We start from the raw sequence: 21,418 nt of genomic DNA, 5'->3' as shown, positions 1-21,418 counted from the left end.
GGAAAGGCAGATAGTACAATTCTCTTAAATTCTTATCCCTGGAGTATGCAGCTACCAAATTTTTGTTCCTGTAACACTCATGGCCTTCTAAAATATTCCAATTTCTTCTAATAATGCGTTGTATCTTATGTGCAATATGAGAATACTAGTAAAAAAAAAAAAAAAAAAAAAAAAGACCGTTTCGGACACACATGAAACTGGCGCTAGCAAGGTTTTCCTCGGTCTCTCCCCCCGCTCCTTCAGAGTTCCAGGCCCTCGCGCGCTCTCTCTCTGGCAGTCTGACCTGCGTTGCATGCAACCCTGTCTTAGGAGTTCTACACCCCTGCGCCTCCCTCCCTCTGTCAGTGGCGGCAGCTAGACCTGCGTTGGCCACTCCCTCCCCTGGGAGTTCCATGCATCTCTCTCTCAGGTCGACCTGCGTTGACCGCTCTCCCCCCGGAACACCCCCTCCCTGGGAGGTCCACGCCCCCGCATGTCTGTCTGAGTTGTAGGACCCCCCCCCCCTCGTCCCCTGCCCTCCGAGTTCCATGCACCCACTGTCGTCCGAGTTCCACAACCCCGCGCCTCCCTCCCTCTCTGTGGCCTCCCATTGGAAGCAGAACGTGTGCGGCTGCCCTCCGATTCGTAAGTGCCAGCTGTTCTGTAAAACGTTTTACCTCGTGGTCCGCCGGCAACAGTGGAGCGGGCATGGCATGGTGCTTCAGACTGCCTTTGCTTCTGTTTCAGCTCTGCCTCTGGTCACGCCCTCATTTCCTGTTTGCAGAAGGGCGGGACCAGAGGCAGAGCTGAAACAGAAGCGAAGGCAGTCTGAAGCGCCATGCCATGCCTGCTCCACTGTTGCCGGCGGACCACAAGGTAAAAAGTTTTAAAGAACAGCCGGCACTTACGAAGGGGAGGGGCTGCCGCACACGTCCTGCTTGCACTCGGAGGCCACAGAGAGATGGGGAGGGAGGCGCGGGGCGGTGGAACTCGGACGGCAGTTGAAGTAGGGGGGCATGGAACTCGGGGCGGTGGAACTTGGAGGAGAGGGAGGCCGTGGAACTCGGACGGAAGTGGAGGGAGGGAGGTAGGTAGGGTGTCATGGAACTCAGGGGCCCGATTCTGTACTCACCTCTGGTGGCTGGTGCTGGCTTCCCTCCCCTCTCACTTCCCATTGGTCCGCCCTGTGATGTCATCCCCAGGACGGACCAATGGGAACTGTTACGAACCCAGGCATCCAGACTGAGGTGCAAATTATTATGTAGGATCTTAGAGTACATATAATTTGTCAGGTGCATTCTTCTTTTGTTGTACTTTTAAAAGTTCACTCCTTGGTATATTTCTTGCTTTTCAGCCTCTATACAACTCTTGGGATATCCTTTTCTTGAAAACCTATTGCTCATAACCATAATGCAAAACTAAATTTAATCACATCTTTTTAAATTATAGCTATAGTGGAGCAGTCTCAGAATGCATACCAAGATGCGTTTGACATCAGTAAAAAAGAGATGCAGCCAACACATCCCATCAGACTGGGTCTGGCCCTGAACTTCTCAGTGTTTTATTATGAAATACTCAACAGCCCAGAAAAGGCCTGCAATCTTGCAAAGAATGTAAGTATGTGTAAGATCTGTTTAGTATTTTCGGGGGGATAGAGGGGAGGATTAAGTAATAGGTAGTAATACTGCTTTTTATTTCAGGCTTTTGATGAGGCTATTGCAGAACTTGATACATTAAGTGAGGAGTCATACAAGGACAGCACGTTAATAATGCAGTTGCTGAGAGACAACTTAACAGTAAGTAGTACATCTTAGTCTTTGTTTATTGCCTAAAACTGGAGTCTGTTGGTGGTGGTCATTTTATCTTTAGTTGGAGCTGAATATTCCAGCCTTATAGACTAGGAATGAATGAAACAGTGTAAGCTTTATAGGTGCTGTACACTTTTCATACCATACATATTCTTAGATTTTATTAAGTCAAGTAGTCTTACCACCCTGTACAAAATTAGGCTTCATGTAAATACCTAGAGAGAGGTTGACAAAGCATGGAATTCTCTATCATATACCTAGTAAGTGATCATCTTTGCAGCTGTTGCTAGCACCTCCGTTTCAGTGTTTAAATGAGATGCTGTTCTTAATTCAGGTCTGTGGATATGGTATAGATGAACTGAATGATTATACATAAGAATAGTATTAAAATTCTTAACATACACGTTTTACATAAGTATTGCCATACCGGGATCAGACTGAAGGTCCATCATGCCCAGCATCCTGTTTCCAACAGTGGCCAATACAACTTACAAGTACCTGGCAAGATACTAAAACAGTACAATACATTTTATGCTGCTTAACCTAGATATAAGCAATGGATTTTCCCCAAGTCCCATTTTCATAATAGCTTATAGACTTTTCTTTTAGGAAGCAATCCAAACCTTTTTTTTTTAACCTCACTAAGCTAACTGGAATTCATTGCCAGAGAATGTAATAAAAGCAAAGTTTAATTACATGTTGAGTGAAGAAATATTTTCTCCGATAAGTTTTAAATTTACTACTTTGTAGCTTCATTGCGTGCTCCTAGTCCTAGTATTTTTGGAAGAGTAAAGAAGTGATTCATGTCTACCTGTTCCAATCCATTATTTTATAGACCTCTATCATCTCCCCTCAGCCGTCTTCTCCAAGATGAAGAGCCTTAGCTGCTTTAGCCTTTCCTTATGGGGAAGGTGTCCCATCCATTTTATCATTTTCATCACCCTTTTCTGTACCTTTTTTCTAAATCTACTATATCTCTTTTGAGATGCAGTGCAGTCGCACCATGGAGCGATAAAAAGGCATTATAACGTCCTCATTTTTTTTTTTTTTTTTTATTCCTTTCCTAATACCTAACATTCTATTTACTTAGTTGCCACTGCACACTGAGCAGAAGGTTTCAATGTATCATCAACAGTGATGCCTAGATCCATTTCCTGGTCGGTGACTCCTTAATATAGAACCTTGCATTACGTAGCTATAGGTTGGGTTCCTCTTTCCCACATGCATCACTTTTGCACTTGCTCACATTAAATGTCATCTGTCATTTAGGTGCCCCGTTTCCCAGTCGTCTAAGGTCCTGTAGTAATTTTTCATAATCCTCTTGTGATTTAACAACTTTGAATAACTTTGTGTCGTCAGCAAATTTAATTAGTTCACTAGTTATTCCCATCTCCACATCTTTTGTAAATGTTAAAAAGCAGCACAGACCCCTGGAGAACCCCACTATCTACCCTTCATTGAGAACACTGACCATTTAACCCTACTCTGTTTTCTCTTTTTAACCAGTTTTTAATCCACAATAAGAACACTACCTCCTACCCCATGACTCTCCAATTTCCTCTGGAGTCTTTCATGAGGTACTTTGTCAAATGCCATTTGAAAATCCAGATACACAATATCGACTGGCTCGCCTTTATCCACGTTTGTTCATCCCTTAAAAAAAAATGTAGTAGATTGGTGAGGCAAAATTTCATTTCACTAAATCCATGTTTGCAATCCATGCTTTTGAATATGCTCTGTAATTTTGTTCTTTATAATAGTCTTTACCATTTTGCCCAGCTCCGGCATCAGGCTCACCGGTCTATAATTTCTTGGATCACCTCTGGAACCTTTTTTTTTTTTTTTAAAATTGGCGTTACATTGGCCACCCTCCAATCTTCCGGTACCATGCTTGATTTTAAAGATAAAATACATATTACTAACAATAGTTCCACAAGTTCATTTTTCAATTCTATCAGTACTTTGGGATGAATACCATCTGGTCTAGGCGATTTGCTACTCTTCAGTTTGTCAAATTGCGCCATTACACCCTGCAGGTTTATAGAGATTTCATTCAGTTTGACTCAGCTTTGAATACCATTTCTGGCACAGGTATCTCTCCCAAATCTTCCTCGGTGAAGACTAAGGTAAAGAATTCATTTAATCTCTCAGCTATGGCTTTGTCTTCCTTTTACCCCTTGGTCATCTAGCAGTCCAACCAATTCTTTTGCTGGCTTCTTGCTTTTAATATACCTAAAAATTTTACTATGTGTGTTTGCCTCCAATGCAGTCTTTTCAAAGTCCCTCTTTGCCTTCCTTATCAGCGCTTTGCATTTGACTTGCCATTCATTATGCTGTTGTGTTTTTTTTTTTTTTTAATTATTTTCTGTCGTATCCTTCCATTTTCTGAAGGATTTTCTTTAGCTCTAATAACTTTCTTCACCTCACTTTTTAACCATGCTGGCTGCTGTTTGGTCTTCCTTCCTCCTTTTTTAATACACGGAATATATTTGGCCTGGGCTTCTAGGGGATAGTATTTTTGAACAGTATCTACGCCTAATGTAAATTTTTGACCTTCGCAGCTGCTCTAAGTTTACTTAAACATGCAGAAATTTGATAGCTTATAAAAAGTATTAAACATATTTGGTAACCTTTGTTAAAAGTGATTTCTATATATATTTCATAAAACTATGGCTTCCTTATCAGCAGCAGATGAATCCATTAACTGATGGGTTGTATCCGCCTACCAGCAGGTGGAAATAGAGAACACTGAAAAAACCACAGTGGCCCTTAGACGGCTAGCCCCAACTGCCTTCAGTATTTCTCTATCTCCCCAGCAGGTGTGGACATAGTTTGATCAGCTCCTTTATTTCTGCCTGGGGTGGCTCCTGTGCTTTGCCAGTTGAGCAGGGGTGTTGTGGCTGGTGGTGCCCACTTTAAAGGCATATAGGTTTGCCCTTTCCCTGCCTTACCCATTCCCCCGTCCTCCCGGAGTCCCTCTGTCGCTACCTGCCTCCAACTTTCCTTACTGCTTTAAAAAAAAAAAAAAAAAAAAAAGCGCGCTTTTACTGCGTGGCTTTTCTGAGGCTTTTTCCAGAGATTCTGGTTCAGTGCAGCTTGACCGGAGCTCGTTGACTCGGTCTTCTGAGGAGAGTGGTGCCCAGCTCCTCCGGGGAGGTCCCGCGGATGCCGTTCCGAACAGGTACTTTTTGGCACGAAGCCGCCATTTTATTGCTATATATCTGTCCAGTCGGGCGATGACTGCTGAGGGAGTTAAGCGCTGCTCCCGTTGTGGTAAACGCAGATCAGCAGCGGGACTGTGCAAAACGTGCTCCTTAGACGCTCGCGCTAGTACGAGCATGACGAGCGATTATTCTTCTCGCTCGATGGAGTTGGCAGCGGGCGTCATTTTGGAAGCGTCGCATGCCTCGACCCTCGCGGTTGCGAAGGAGTCTGAGTGCAGGTGGACGCCTGGTTTAGAGGTTACCAGAGGAGCTCCAACATCCGTTTCTCCTAATTCGGAGATGGAGAGTCAGGGTGAGTGTTTTTTGTTTTGTTTTTTTCCTCCCCTGAGTTTGTGCTTTTAATGCATAAAGCCTTCATGCTGTCAATAATAAATCGGTGCCAAAGAAATTTAAGGGTAGTATAATACTGGCTCCTCTACAAGAGGCATGGAAATACTTGGGGACAAAACTGGGGGGACAGCCGAATATGACAGAATGGTTGACCATAAGGGGGAACCCGTTGTTTACGCCAGGATTGGAAAATCAGGTGTTTCGGAGGTGGGCAAGGAGAGGGCACACATGTCTAAAAACAATAATAGATTTAGAAGGGAAAATTAAACCTCTAAGTCAACTAATACCCACTGACGCTGCACACTGGGAGGACGTGTTTGGGTATGGTCAGATAAAACACTATATACAAACACTTAATGCAGAAGAGCTTAAGTTTCAATTGGGGGAGAAAATTAAACAGTTTTATGATGAAATATCAGAAGAAGCCCCCACAATTTCGCAGCTCCACAAACAATTGTGGACTTTGAGGTCAGATAGAGATTGGTCACAACTTCGCCGTAGGTGGGAAGCAGATACAAAAGTAGATTTATCTACTTGGGACATAGCAGCACACATACGGAACATCCCTAAACTGATTAATGGAGCAAACTATAGAGAATGTGCATTTAGAATAATACATAGAGCATACTTCACACAACGCCAGTTCTATAAAGTAGGAGGGATTGACACACCAATCTGTATGAAATGCACACTGGAGGAAAATTCGTTCTATCATGCATTTTGGGAATGCACAAAAATACAGCTTTTTTGGGAAAAGATACTGGCATTTATGAATTCAATCATTTCAAGTACTATAGTGGGCACTCCGGTGCAATTAATATTGGATTGCCCAAGAGCATTCAGTGGCCTTACGGCAGATGAAATATTGTTAAGTCGCAAATTATGTTTGGTAGCCAAAAAATGTATTTTGCAATGTTGGACTTCGGATAAACCCCCAGATTACTGGCAATGGCGAAATCAGGTGCATCTTTTAATGACATGGGAAGCAAGGAATGCAAAAGGCTCCTGTCGTGGGAAAAAATGCTTCCTTAAAGTTTGGGGGCCTATGTTGGATACCTTAACGCAGAGAGGTCGGAGTCTTGTACTCAATAAGCTTTGATAATATTATAGAATAATGGTACACTTACCTGAACTCATAAGCACAATTTAATTATTAATGAATAGCAGGGGGGAGAGGGTGGGGAGAGAAGAAGGAAGGGGAGAAGGAGGGGGGAATATAAAAGATGACTGTGATGTATATTTAACAAAACACCCCCTCCTTAAATGTACGTTTGGCTGTTAATGAGCATGTTTGGGAGGGTAGGCAAAGAGACCAGGGGAAGATGCATAAAACTATTGATGATGGAATTTATTGCTGTATACAAGTTAATATGCTGTATTACTTATAATGCTCAATAATAGAAGTATTGGCAATGTTAAAATGTTTATAATGTTGAATCATCAATAAAAACAGTTGAAATATAAAGCCTTCATGCTGAAAAGAGCTCTGCCGCAGGTGTCTGACTCTGCGTTGCATTCTGGATCCCCTCCGGGTGATGATGGCCCGGGGCTGGCTACAGAGGTTCTTTCTTCCCCCGAGCGTTGGAAGGACGCTAAACATAGATGGGTAAATTCCCCGTCTGAAAGTGCCCCCCCCCCCCCCCCCCCCCCCCCCCCCCCCCGTGGTCAGGCTGTGGGGAGTCTGAGGGATCTGGCAGGCCCTCATGGACGGATGATCCAGATGAGGGTGCTTGTTTGCCACTGGATTCGGATGATCTCAGTGTGGTTTGGATTTTCCACCGCGACAAGCTGCCAGCTCTCATTACTGACACCTTGCAGGCCCTCTCGATTGATGATCCTGCTGAGGGCGATGCTTCTTCTGTTAATCTTAGGATGGCGAGTACTAAGAAGCCTACTCGGGCCTTTCCTGTGCATGACTCCATCCAAGAGCTTATTTCAGCTCAATGGTCTGACCCCAATGGGCCTTTGAAATTGGCCAGGGCTATGGGTCAGCTTTACCCTCTGAGTGAGGAGCACTTGGCCCCTTTGGAGATGCCTAAAGTGGCTGTGTTAGTCACGGGGGTGACCAAAAAGACCACTCTCCCAGTAGAGGGAGGGGTCGCTTTGAAAGACATGCAGGACCAGCGGCTGTAATCCGTGCTGAAGCGGTCCTTTGAAATTTCAGGCCTTGCCTTAAGGGCGTCTATTTGCAGTTCCTATGCAGCCCGGGCATTTCTTTCCTGGTTACAACAGGCGGTGGAGCAGCCCGCGGATGGTGCGGTGGCCCTGCGGATGGAGTTGTCCCTGTCATTTTTGGCTGACGCCCTTTATGATCTGGTCAGAGCTTCGGCTAAACAGATGTCTGTGGCGGTTACTGCCCGCCACCTTCTTTGGCTGCGGCATTGGGCGGCTGACATGGCCTCTAAGCAAAGGCTGGTGAGGTTACCCTTTCGGGGCCTCCTGTTTGGAGAGGAATTGGAGAAGATTGTGAAAAACCTGGGGGACTCTAAGCCCCAGCAGTTAACCTGAGGATAGGCCGAGGCCTTCTTCCAAGGGTTCTGTGTGTCCCTCCTCTTCCAGACCTCGCTTCCGTGAAGCTCACAGGTATCGCCCGGGGCGCTCTGCTGGGTTTTCTCAACATGCCCGTTTTCAGCAGAGGAACTCTTTTCGCTCGGACAAACGTTCTGCAGGGGCCGGTTCAAGGCCAGAAGTTCAGGGGTGTCCTCCACAATGATGGGACGCTGGTCCACGCCTCGATTCCTGCAGTAGGAGGAAGTCTTTTCTTTCTAGAGGAGTGGACCAAGATTACCTCAGATCAGTGGGTCCTGGACCTGATCAGAGAAGGTTACGGACTGGAATTCGGTGCCCCGGTGAGAGACGTGTTTGTGGAGTCCCGATGCGGCACTGCCGTAAAACGGGCGGCGGTAGAGGAGACCTTACAAGTCTTGCTGCACCTCGGAGTGGTGATCCCTGTGCCTCCCGCCGAACGCGGCTGCGGCCGCTATTCCATTAATTTTGTCGTGCCTCGAAAAGGCGGGTCTTTCAGGCCGATCCTCGACTTTCGAAGAGTAAATGAGGCTCTCAGAGTACGACATTTTCGCATGGAAATCCTGTGCTCCGTAATTGTGCCGGTACAGCCAGGAGAGTTTCTTACGTCTCTGGACCTAAAAGAAGCTTATTTGCACATTCCTATCTGGCCTCCACACCAACGGTTCCTCCACTTTGCAGTGTTGGGAAAGCATTTCCAGATTCAGGCCTTGCCTTTCGGCCTAGCCACAGCTCCCCGTACCTTTTCCAAGATAATGGTTGTTGTAGCTGTCTGTCTCAGGCGAGAGGGCATCAGAGTTCACCCTTATCTCGACGACTGGCTTATCAGAGCGGATTCGGCAACCGAAAGTCTTTCCACAGCCAGAGTGGTTGCAGGCTGTAGGCTGGGTGGTCAATATACCCAAAAGTCACCTGACCCCCCTCTGTCTCTCAAGTATTTGGGGGTCCGGTTCGACAAGGCCTCGGGGCTTGTCTTTCTCCCCGACCAAAGGCGGTGCAAGCTTCAGAATCAGGTCCGTCTGCTCCTGCGGATGCTTCGCCCACGAGCTTGGGACTTTCTCCAGCTGCTGGGGTTGATGACGGCCACCTTGGAGGTGGTCCCTTGGGCGAGAGCGCATATGAGGCCTCTGCAGATTGCCCTGCTTCAACAATGGTCTCCGATTTCCCAGGAATATCAACGCAGGCTAACGTGGCTCCCTGCGGCCGGCTCAGTATGGAGTGGTGGCTCTCCGACAGGATGCTGCGCCAAGGAATGCCGCTTGCGCTTCCTCCTTGGTGCCTGGTGATAACAGATTCCAGCCTTTTGGGCTGGGGAGCGCATTGCCTGGGAAGCTATGCTCGTGGTCAGTGGACAACCATGGAAGCGGGGTTGTCCATCAATCGCTTGGAACTAAGAGCGATATTCCAGGCTCTTATGGCCTTTCAAAAGACTCTGAAAGGGCTTGCTGTCCGGGTCCTGTCAGACATGACAGCGGTGGCCTACATAAATCGTCAGGGCAGCACTCAGTGCAGGGCCCTGGCCGCGGAGGCCACTCAGATTTGCCACAGGGCCGAGCTCCACCTGCAGCTTCTGTCAGCAGCTCACGTAGCAGGTCAGAGCAACGTGCAAGCAGATTTTCTCAGCAGGCATCAAATCGACCCGGCGGAATGGGAACTGGCAGAAGTTTTTCTTCAGATTTGTGCCAAATGGGGGACACCCGGAATGGATCTAATGGCATCAAGTGCAAACGCCAAAGTGCCTCGCTTTTTCAGCAGAAATAGAGAGCCTCACTCGGCAGGGTTGGATGCTCTGGCTCAACCCTGGCCCTCGGGCCTCCTGTATGTGTTCCCTCTTTGGCCCTTGATAGGGCGAGTCCTACTTCAGATTCGACTACACCGGGGATTGGTGATTCTTATCGCTCCGGACTGGCCAAGGCATCTGTGGTATGCGGATCTCTGTCAGATGATGATGGAGGCTCCATTTCATTTGCCCCTGGTGCCGAACCTGTTGGTTCCGGGTCCGGTGTCTATAGAGGATCCCTGCCGATTTGGTCTTACGGTGGCTCTTGAGAGGGCACAATTGAGAGACAAGGGCTATTCTAACAAGGTCATTTCCACTCTCTTGCAGGCCCACAAGCGGTCCACCTCCGCAGCTTATGCTCTGATCTGGCGCAAGTTTGAGGTGTGGTGTGTTTCAAAGGTGATCATTCCCACGCGGGCTTCTGTCTCGCTGGTGCTGGACTTTTTGCAGGATAGCTTACAAAAAGGCCTGGCTTACAATTCCCTGCGGGTTCAAGTGACAGCATTGGCATGCTATCGAGGGAAAGTCTCTGGCTTGTCCCTTGCTGCTCATCCGGACATTGCCCGATTTCTCAGAGGGGTGCTTAGGCTCCATCCTCCCGTGCGGTCGCCTTGTCCGGCCTGGAACCTTGGGCTGGTGTTGAAGGCTCTCCAGTGTTCGCCTTTCGAGCCACTTCAGCGAGCTTCGGAGAAGGATGTGACTCTCAAGACAGCTGTTTTGGTGGCCATGACATCGGCTAGACGTGTGTCTGAGCTGCAGGCGCTGTCCTGTCGGGACCCTTTTCTGCAATTCTCGGAGTCCAGAGTAACGGTACATACAGTGCCTTCCTACCTGCCTACGGTGGTTTCAGCGTTTCACCTGAACCAGCCCATTTTTCTTCCTTCCTTTTCTAGGGAAGATTTCCCGGACTCCTTTGGGCAGTTGCATCTTTTGGATGTCCGCAGGGCGCTGTTGCAGTATCTACAGATGCCAAATGACTTCAGGACTTCTGATCACCTTTTTGTATTGTTGACAGGTCCTCGACGCGGGTGTCCGGCGTCTTAAGGCCACTATAGCCCGTTGGCTGAAGGGAAGTCATTTTTTTCTGCATATCTGCTTTCAGGCTGGTCTCCACCTGAAGCGTTTAAGGTGCATTCCACGAGAGCGATTTCCTCCTCGTGGGCTGAAACGGGGGCACTCTCCCTTCAAGAGATATGTAGTGCGGCTACTTGGGCTTCTCAGCTCTCATTTGTCCGGCATTACAGGCTGGATGTTGCAGCGAAGCAGGACGCGATTTGCACAAGTGCTTGCTCGCGGTGTGCCCTGTTCCCACCCTAAGTAGGGATTGCTTTTGTACATCCCATTAGTTAATGGATTCATCTGCTGCTGATGACAAGGAAGGGAAAATTAGGTTCTTACCTTGGTAATTTTCTTTCCTTTAGTCACAGCAGATGACTCCATGATCCCTCCCTGGCATTGTGTTTTGTTCAGAGCTTTCATGCAGATATATATCTCATTGGGAGAAGTTGGAAACCAGTTCTCAGAATTTCTATATGATGTCCTACTACAGGAGGTTGAGAACATCCCTCCTTTGTATGGTTATTGCTCCTGTTCTGGGGCGTTTGTTCGCTGTGAGGAAAGTTTTTATGTTCTACCTTTATGGCTCACTCTGCTTTGGAAATCTCAAATACTGAATGCAGTTGGGGCTAGCCGTCCAAGGGTCACTGTGGTTTTTCAGTGTTCTCTATCTCCACCTGCTGGTAGGTGGATACAACCCATCAGTTAATGGATTCATCTGCTGTGACTAAAGGAAAGAAAATTACCAAGGTAAGAACCTAATTTTCCCATCAGTGAGGTTCTCATGTATAATATAAAATGGGCAAGGTAAGCTGTACTCTGCTTCCCAATGTGTTGTCATTCTGTGATCTTGGCTCCCTCCAAAAATGAGAATGTTATGCCTTTGTATACTGTGTGCAATTCTGGTCTCTGCTTCTCAAAACAAAATTATATATATATATATATATATATATATATAGCGCGAAATTAGGAAAGATATGATAGAGGTGTGTGGAATGGGTACATGTGAATTGCTTGTTTTACTCTTTTTTTTTTTTTTTTTTCTATAAATTCAAGGAGTAGGGGGCACGCAATGAAGCTACTAAGTAATAAATTTAAACAGAAAATATTTCTTCACTCAATGTGTAATTTGTTGCCAGAGAATGTAGTAAAAGCAGCTTAGGGCTTTAAAAAAGGTTTGCATAATTTCCTAAAGGAAAAGTCCATAAGCTGTTATTAAAATGGACTTGGGGAAAATCCAATGCTTATATCTGGGATAAGCAGTATAAAATCTGTTTTACTCTTTTGGGATCTTGTCAAGTAGTTGTAACCTGGATTGGCTACTGTTGGAAACAGTATATTGGGCTTGATGTACCTTTTGGTCTGTCCCAGTACAGCAATGCTTATGTTATGACATATCTTGATAAAACTGTGCTAGACATGATTCCATGAAGTCTCTTGTTCAGGAGAAAGGATCGTTATTAGTTTGTCCAAATCAGAAATGTCAGGTAGCATGGATGTTGACCTTGTGTTAGCAGTTATCACACACATCTCCATTTGAGACTATCTCATTTGCTGCAGGACACTCAAGATCTAAGTTGGGGTTATTCAGCATGTTAGGGAAATTGTCCTGTCATGGTGGCTGTTTAAATCTAAATTCCTTCCACTCAAGTTACCCTAGACATGAGCACTTTCAACCAAGAGTAGGGAGCTCATGAGAGGGGTTGTGGATGGCAGTACAGGTTACCTTGGCATTTGTGGGGTTTTGGCCTGCTCAGAAAAGCATCTGTTTCCTAGAGCTAAGAGAGATTGTGATTTTGTCCAGCTGATATCTGAAAGAATTAGGAGCAGTCAGCCATGTTCTTACATTAGGAGGCCCCAAACTCAGACTTCGAGGCTACAACCTGTTGGGTTTTTAGGATTTCCACACTGTGCATGCTATCTGTATGCACACAGCAGAGGCAAGGTATGCAAATAAAGCATTTACCAAGTGATCCAGGCTCTTATATAGGTATGACCTGCTTCCTATAAGAATAGCCATATTGGTCAGAACAATGGTCCATCTAGCTCAGTTTCCTGCTTCCAACGGTGGCTAATCCAGGTCACAAGTACCTGGCAGAAACCCATTTAGTAGCAACATTCGATGCAAGCAGTGGCTACCCCATGTCCATCTCAATAAGACTATGTATGGACTCTTCCTCCGGGAACGTGTCCAAACCTTTTTTTTTTTTTTTAAGCCAGATAAGCTAACTACCATTGCCACATCCTCTGGCAATGAGTTTCAGAGAGTATTTCTATGTAATTTCATTGAGTGTTCCCTGGGCTCTTCACTTTTTTGAAAGAATGAAAAATTGATTCACTTCTGTCCGTTCTGTACCACTCCAGATTTTATAGACCTCAAACATATCTCAGCCTTCTCTTTTCCAAGCTGAAGAGCCTAATGTCTTTAGCCTTTCCTCATATAAGAGCAGTTCCATCCCCTTTATCATGTGGTTGAGACGATGGTACAGGGTTGAGGGATTTAAATTTGTTAGAAACTGGGCAACATTCTTGGAAAGAGGGAAAGTGTTCCAAAAGGATGGACTCCACCTTAACCGAAATGCGCTTTTAAAAAGAGAGAGCTATAATGGGGGGAAAAGCCAGCAATTGCCCAGGAGCGCATGGTTCAGTATGGATTTTACTTGATGGATACTATTGAAACAGGACACTCGGGAAATCCCAGTAGAGAGGTTTCAACAAAGCTGAAAAAAAGCCAGGTGTGGAGAAAACAGGATAAAGGATGCACATTATTCCCATCAACTTCTAAACAGCTTGTAGATGCAAGGAAAAAAACATAATACAAATGCTAGAAACCTTAAAAAATAAGATGGAGTGTGTATCACTAAATGAAGTAGATATAACGGGCATCTCAGAGACTTGGTGGAAAGAGGACAATCAATGGGATACTGTGTTAATGATTGAGAGGGTTAAATTGGAGAGGGGGGTTGCGCTATAAGTTAGAAGGAATTGAGTCAAATGAAATAAACATTCCACTTGAAGCAGCAGCGTGGAATCATCTAATATAATAAAACGCACCCTCAACGTTCTGAGGACAACGTTCTATGAAGCCTTGAAGCCTGAAGCCTTGAAGCCATCTGACGTCACTCCCAGGCTGAGGCTGAAGGGTTCGTGGATTCGTGGTGTGAAGCCTTCAAGCCAGCCAGCCGTCTCTGCCCCACCCTCGCGACAAAACAAACAAATCCGGAAGCGAAGCGTCAGGGAAGGAGGCGGCGCTCCCGACGTCTAGCCTTCCCTTCGCTGTGTTCCGCCTTAAAAAAGAAGGCGGAACACAGCGAAGGGAAAGCTAGACGTCGGGAGCGCTGCCTCCTTCCCTGACGCTTCGTTGCCGGAAACGCCACGGAGGTAAATTGAAAAAGAAGAAAAAAAAAACAAAACGATGCATGGATGCGAAGGGGGGGGGGGAGAAGAGGGCGGGCCAGGCTGGGACATGGGAGAGAGAGTAGCATGGATGCGAGGGGGGGGGGGCATGGAAGGGCGAGAGGGGACTTGCTGGAAAAGGATGAATGGAGGCGGCAGGGGACAGAGGAGCATGGATGGGTATGGATTAGGAGGGCAGGGCACAGGGAGAGAGGGGAATTACTGGAAATGGATGAATGGAGGGGGCAGGGGACAGAGGAGCATGGATGGGCATGGATTGGGAGGGCAGGACTCAGGGAGAGAGGGAAATTGCTGGATAGGGAAAAATGGAGGGGCCAGGTGACAGATGAGCATGGATGGGCATGGATTGGAAGGGCAGGACTCAGGGAGAGGGGAATTGCTGGATAGGGATGAATGGAGGGGACAGATGGGCATGGATGGATATGGATTGCAGAGCAGGCCTCAGGCAGAGAGGGGAAATGCTGGATAGGGAAAAAATGGAGGGGCCAGGTGACAGAGGAGCATGGATGGGCATGGATTGGAAGGGCAGGACTCAGGGAGAGGGGAATTGCTGGATAGGGATGAATGGAGGGGACAGATGGATATGGATTGCAGAGCAGGCCTCAGGCAGAGAGGGGAAATGCTGGATAGGGAAAAATGGAGGGGCCAGGTGACAGATGAGCATGGATGGGCATGGATTGGAAGGGCAGGACTCAGGGAGAGGGGAATTGCTGGATAGGGATGAATGGAGGGGACAGATGGGCATGGATGGATATGGATTGCAGAGCAGGCCTCAGGCAGAGAGGGGAAATGCTGGATAGGGAAAAATGGAGGGGCCAGGTGACAGAGGAGCATGGATGGGCATGGATTGGAAGGGCAGGACTCAGGGAGAGGGGAATTGCTGCATAGGGATGAATGGAGGGGACAGATGGGCATGGATGGATATGGATTGCAGGGCAGGCCTCAGGCAGAGAGGGGAAATGCTGGATAGGGATGAATGGAGGGGGCAGGTGACAGACAAACATGGATGGCCATGGATTGGGAGGGCAGGGCTCAGGGACAGAGGGGAATTGCTGGAAAAGGATGAATGGAGGGGGCAGGGGACAGATGGCCATGGATTGGGAGGGCACGGCTCACACTCTCTCTCTCATATACAATGTCTTTCTGACTCTCACTCTCACACACTCTGTCTCACACAGTATCACATTCACTCTCTATGTGCCACACAGTCACTCTCACACTCGCTTGGTGTCATACACTCACTCTCACAGAGAATCTGTGTCTCACACACACTCTCTCTCTTGCCCACACACACACTCTCTCTCACACTGTGTCTCACATACACACTTGCACACACTCTCATTCTCACACACACTCTCTCACAAACACACTCACACCCAGACTCACTCTCTCTCTCACACACTCACACTTTCACTCTGACTCTCAAACAGTCACTCTCACATACACTCTCCCAAACATACACACTCCAAGGAAAACCTTGCTAGCGCCCGTTTCATTTGTGTCAGAAACGGGCCTTTTTTACTAGTTATGGATAGAAATTCCATGTGTGAAGGGAAGGAGTATTCTTGTAAGGCTGCCCTACGGTCCACCATGCTAGAAAGAACAGACGAAGAAATGTTTACAGAAATTAGGAAAGCTGGCAAGTTGGGCAACAGCATAATAAATGGGTGATTAATTACCTTGATATTTTGACTGCATAAATGTTATATCAGGGAGCACCAGGGAGATAACATTTCTAGATGTAATAAACAACTGCTGCTTGGAGCAACTGGTCCAGGAACCAACAAGAGGGAGAGCCATTTTAGACCTAGTCCTTGGTGGCGTGCAGGGAATAATACTAGAAGTAACGGTGTTGGGTCCCCTGGAAAACAGTGATCAGAACATGATCAAGTTTGTTACTATCTGGAATGAAGCCACAAAGATAATTACTGTCTATGCATTTAATATTTGAAAGGGTGACTATAATAAAATGAGGAAAATGGTTAAAAAGAAGTTAAAAGGATTGGCAGAGGTTAGGACACTAAATCGGGCATGGACGTTGTTCAAAAATACCATCTTGGAAGTGCAGACCAGATGCATTCCAAGTATTAAGAGGTGTAAAGAAGAGAAAATGAGCCAGCATGGTTAAAAGGTAAAATGAAAGAGGCTATTTCAGCCAAAGAAACGTCCTTCAAAGAATGGAAAAAGACAATAATAAGCAACATAAACGCTGGCAAGTTAGATCAAAGCTCTGATAAAGAAGGCTAAAAGAGAATATGAAGAGAAACTTGACACAGAGGCTAAAATTCACAGTAATAACTTTGTCAAGTACATCAGAAGCAGAAAGCCTGCAAGGGAATCCGTGGGACAGTTAGATCACGAAGGAGGATAAGGCCATAGTGGAGAAACTGATTTCTTTGCTTATGTGTTTACGGAAGAAGATGTAAGAGATCTGCCTGTACCGGAAATGGGTTTTCAAGGGTGATGATGCGGAGAAACAAAGAAATCTCTGTGAACCTGGAAGATGTCTTGAGCCAAATTGACAATTTTAAAGAGTAGTAAATCACCTGGACCGGATGACATATATCCGAGGGCATTCAAAGAACTCAAGCATGAAATTGCTGATCTGCTGTTAGTAATATGTAACCTGTTAAAGTCGTCCGTAGTACCTGAAGATTGGAGGGTTGCCAATTTAATTCCAACTTTTTAAAAAGGGTTCCAGGGGTGTGCTGGGTAAAATAGTGGAAACTACTGTAAAAAAAAAAAAACACAATTACAGAACATATAAACATTGTTTAATGGGACAGTCGGCATGGGTTCACCTAAGGGAAGTCCTGCCTCACCAATTTGCTTCATATCTTTGAAGGCATGAATAAACATGTGGGTAAAGGTGAGCCAGTTGAGGTGTGGTAGTATCTAGACTTTCAGAAAGCTTTTGACAGTTCCTCATGAGCAACTCCTGAGAAAATTAGTCATGGGATAGGAGGCAAGGTTCTGGTGTGGATTAGGAATTGGTTAATGGACAGAAAACAGAAGAGGGTAGGGTGAAATGGTCACTTTTCTCAATGGAGGAGTGCTGCCGGGATCATGCCCCTTCGATAGCTCAGTTGGTAGAGCGGAGGACTGTAGGGCAAGACTATAGATATCAGTACTGGGACCGGTGCTATTTAACAAAATATCCAGCGTACCTGAATGTAACTCACCTTGAGCTACTATTGAAAAGGTGTGAGCAAATTTAAATAAATAAAATAATAAATGATATGGAAATTGCAACGACGAGTGAGGTGATTAAATTTGCAGATGAGACAAAACTATTCAAGGTTGTTAAAACATGTGCGGACTGTGAAAAATTGCAGGAAGACCTTAAGAAATTGGAAGACTGGGCATCCAAATGGCAGATGAAATTTAATGTGGACAAATGCAAAGTGATGCACATTGGAAAGAATAATCTGAATCATAAGTTACCTGATGCTAGGGTCCACCTTTGGGAGTCAGCACCCAGGAAAAAGATCTAGGTGGCGTGTATATAATACACTGAAATGTTCTGCTCAGTGTGCAGTGGCAGCCAAAAAAGCTAACAGGATGCTAGGAATTAGGAAGGGTATAGTGAATAAGACCAAAAATACTATATCTTTGTATTGCTCCATGGTGCAACCTCACCTTTAGTACATTCAGTTCTGGTCAAAGGGGGTGGAACTCCTCTCGTGAGGAAATGCTAGGGCTCTTGATTTTTGAAACAGGACAGATGAGAGGAGAGATGATCGAGGTCTACAAAATACTGAGTGGTGTAGAAGTGCATCGATATTTATTTTTACTCGTTTCAAAAATGCAAAAACTAGTGGACACTCAAGCAACTTACATGGAAATACTAAATAGGAGGAAATATTTTTCCACTCAACACAGTTAAACTCTGGAACCTTTTCTTGGAGGATGTAGTATGGAAGCTGTAGTAACAGTGGTGTATCTGGGTTTAAAAAAGGTTTGGACAAATTCCTTGAGGAAAAGTCCATAGCTATTGACACATGGGGAAGCTACTGCTTGCCCTGGGATTGGTGGCATGGAATGTTGCCACTATTTGGGTTTCTGCCAGGTACTTGTGACCTGGCTTGGCCACTGTTGGAAACAGGAAACCGGACTAGATGGACCATTGTTATGAACTAGTATGAATATTCTTATGTTATGGTGCTGTTCTTTGAACCTTTTCTAATTCTGCTAATTAAAAAAAAATATATTTATTTATTTGAGATATAGCGACCAGAATTGAACACAATACTGAAGGTGATGTTGCACTATGGAGCAGTAGAGTCCTTTATAATATTCTTGGTACTATTTTTCACCCCTTTCCTAATAATTCCTAGCATCCTGTTTGCTTTTTTTGGCCGCCACCACACACTGGGCAGAAGATTTCAGCGTATTGTTTACAATGGCACATAGATCCTTCTTGAGTGCTGACTCCTAAGGTAAACCCTAGGATCAGTTAACCATGATTCAGATTAATCTTCCCCATGTGCATCACTTGCATTTGTCCACATAGTTTCATCTGCCATTTGGATGCCCAGTTTCCTAAGGTCTTCCTGCAACTTTTCACAATCCGCATGTGCTTTGACAATTTTGAATAGTTTTCTCATCTGCAAATTTAATTACCTCACTCATCATTCTATTTTGCAGGTAATTTATAAATGTTAAATAGCACCTGTCCCAGTATAGATCCCTGCGGCACTCCTATATTCACCCTCCTCCATCGAGAAAAATACCTATTTAACCCTACCCTTTGTTTTTCTGTCCAATATCCAATTCCTAATCCACAGAAGGACATTGCCTCCTATCACATGACTCTAATTTTCATAAGGAATTTTGTCAAGAGCTTTCTGAAAATATAGTTACACTATATCAACTGGCTCACCTTTAGCCATATGTTTACGCCTTCAAAGAAATGAAGCAAATTGGTGAGGCAAGACTTCCCCATTCTGACTCTGTCCCATTAAGCCATGTTTGTCTGTGTTCCATAACTGTTCTTTTTAATAGTTTCCACTATTTTCCCTGGCATTGAAGTCAGGCTCTAACTTCCCAGTTCACCCCTGGAACCCTTAAAAAAAATTGGCCATTGGCTATCCTCCAATCTTTGGGTACTACGGATGATTAACAACAAGTTACAGATCAGCAATGTCATGTTTTGAGTTCTTTCAGTACTCTGGGGTGTTGCTGTCTAGTCCAGGTGATTTATCACTCTTTCTCAATTTGGCTTAGTACATCTTCATAATCAGCTTTAAACCATTTCCGGTGCAGGTAGACCGCAGCAAAGAACTCAGTCTTCCCGCTAAGGCCTTGTCCTCCCTGAGTGCCTCATTTGCTCCTTCATGATAGAGGAGTGTGGTAGCCGTGTTAGTCCACTCTTAAGGTTATCATTAGAAATCAAACAAAATAAAACATGGAAAAGAAAATAAGATGATACCTTTTTTATTGGACATAACTTAATACATTTCTTGATTAGCTTTCGAAGGTTGCCCTTCTTCCTCAGATCGGAAATAAGCAAATGTGCTAGCTGACAGTGTATATAAGTGAAAACATTCAAGCATTACTATGACAGTCTGACAGGGTGGGAGGAGGGGGGTGGGTAGGAAGTATGCATGGGGACATCAAAGCATATCATTGATATTCTAAAAGGGTGGGTGTGGATAGGTGAGGGGAGGGTGATCAACAGAGACATACAGCTTTATGGTTTATAATGGGCTAGGAACTCCTTCATGATCTAACTGTCCCACGGATTCCCTCAGTCTTTCTGCTTCTAATGTACCTGAAAAAGGGGTTTCTATGTTTTTGTCTCCGTGGCAAATTTTTCTTCTTATCCTTCTGTGGCCCAACAGTTGGTGTGTACTTTTATTCTCACTATTTTAGTACTAGTAAAAAAGGCCCGTTTCTGGAGCCAATGAAACGGGTGCTAGCAAGGCTTCCCCCCCCCCCCCCCCCCCCCCCCCCCCCCAACCACCCAATGCACCTTCGTTGTCACTGACGCCATTGCACCGCCCTGCTCATCTTCGATGTGACTGAATTGCTCCGCCCTCAACGTCATAACGGGGCCCAGAGACTGGGTGATTTTTGTGGCTTCAGCACCACGAACTTACGAACCTTGGCTTCAGTGACATCAGAGAATAGAACGTTGAGGGTGAGTTTTATATATATAGATATGTAACTAGTTTGATAAATAACCTTGAACCTAAATTCAACTAGTAGTCTCTCTATCGGTGTTCTTCAATGCAAGGCCCAGGGGCCAAAGGCAGCCTCTGGAGATCTCTGTGCTGGCTCCCATCATTCTGTGTTTCCTGCCTCTCTATCCAAGCTTGCAACGGAAAGAAGGAAGTAGATTTTTTTTTTTTTTTGGGGTGGGGGGGTGCTTGAGATCTGAATGTTTAATGGGCATGGTATTTCTTGGTAAACAGAATGCATTTGGGAATGCCCACCTCCTTGGATACCCCAATGAAATGTTTGAAGTTGGGCTGCTGGGGATGGATGTCATTGACACCCACCGGTCAGCAGTTTCATGGCTCCACATAGGAAAATATTTGGTAACTCTCTATTCATTTGAATTCAGAGTGTCTCTGACTTAAAAAAAAGAAATAGTGAAGACCACTGCTCTTATATTGTGTAATGTGTAGGGTTTCGTTTCTTTAGTTTGATTTACCACTCAATGAGCACACCACTCCCAGTGATAGGCTAGGCTAGAAATGATACAGCAGAGCCTGATGCTTTGTGTAACTTCCTACTTGTATGTCTCTGCCCTGTTAGTGCTCTTTTGGTTCCTTTTCTCTCGGGCTGTGGAGAATTATCTAGCTCTAGATCCATGGTACCTAAGATTTTCAGAGACAGACAAATGGCGATTATATCTGCTTGTCTATGCCCTGTCCATGGCGTTTGGATTTTTTTTTATACCCCCTTCTTGTCACCACCTCTCTGAATCCAGAAATGAGTGTTGTGCTGAACCACTGATGCTTTCAATTTCCTGATGAATTATCAGCCAAGGGATTTGGAAGACATGAGGCTGAGGAGTTTATCTGGTTTTGCCAATCAGACCTTGTTTCCATGAAGACAGACAAGCCTTAAACAGCTTGAGTTGCTAAAGGACTTTAGTCTTACACCCAGAGCAAATGGAAGACCTTAAAGTACACCCAGCTTTGGTTTCATGGTCCCCAGTTGACCAGCTGTGTTGTAGTTAAACACACTAATTGGGGATATCAGATTACATTTCCTTCTGTTCAGGCAGACTTGAATCAAATGGCATGTCGGGGGGGGGGGGGGTTATAGTGAGTGATGGTCATGTCAGC

General features: G+C 45.5%; 1 protein-coding gene across 7 annotated transcripts in view; it reads left to right on the top strand.

Moving 5' to 3' along the window:
- Positions 1-21,418, top strand: part of YWHAZ (tyrosine 3-monooxygenase/tryptophan 5-monooxygenase activation protein zeta) — a 75,904-nt gene that overhangs the window by 43,408 nt on the left and 11,078 nt on the right. For all 7 annotated transcript variants that reach the window (XM_030217374.1, XM_030217366.1, XM_030217407.1 and 4 more), the window contains exons 4-5: positions 1,429-1,592; positions 1,680-1,775. In XM_030217374.1, coding sequence (XP_030073234.1) covers positions 1,429-1,592; positions 1,680-1,775 — 260 coding nt within the window. The remainder of the gene's footprint in view (positions 1-1,428; positions 1,593-1,679; positions 1,776-21,418) is intronic.

This window comes from Microcaecilia unicolor, chromosome 1, assembly GCF_901765095.1.
Source record: "Microcaecilia unicolor chromosome 1, aMicUni1.1, whole genome shotgun sequence".
Taxonomy (NCBI): domain Eukaryota; kingdom Metazoa; phylum Chordata; class Amphibia; order Gymnophiona; family Siphonopidae; genus Microcaecilia; species Microcaecilia unicolor.
This window is presented reverse-complemented; position numbering and strand designations above follow the sequence as displayed.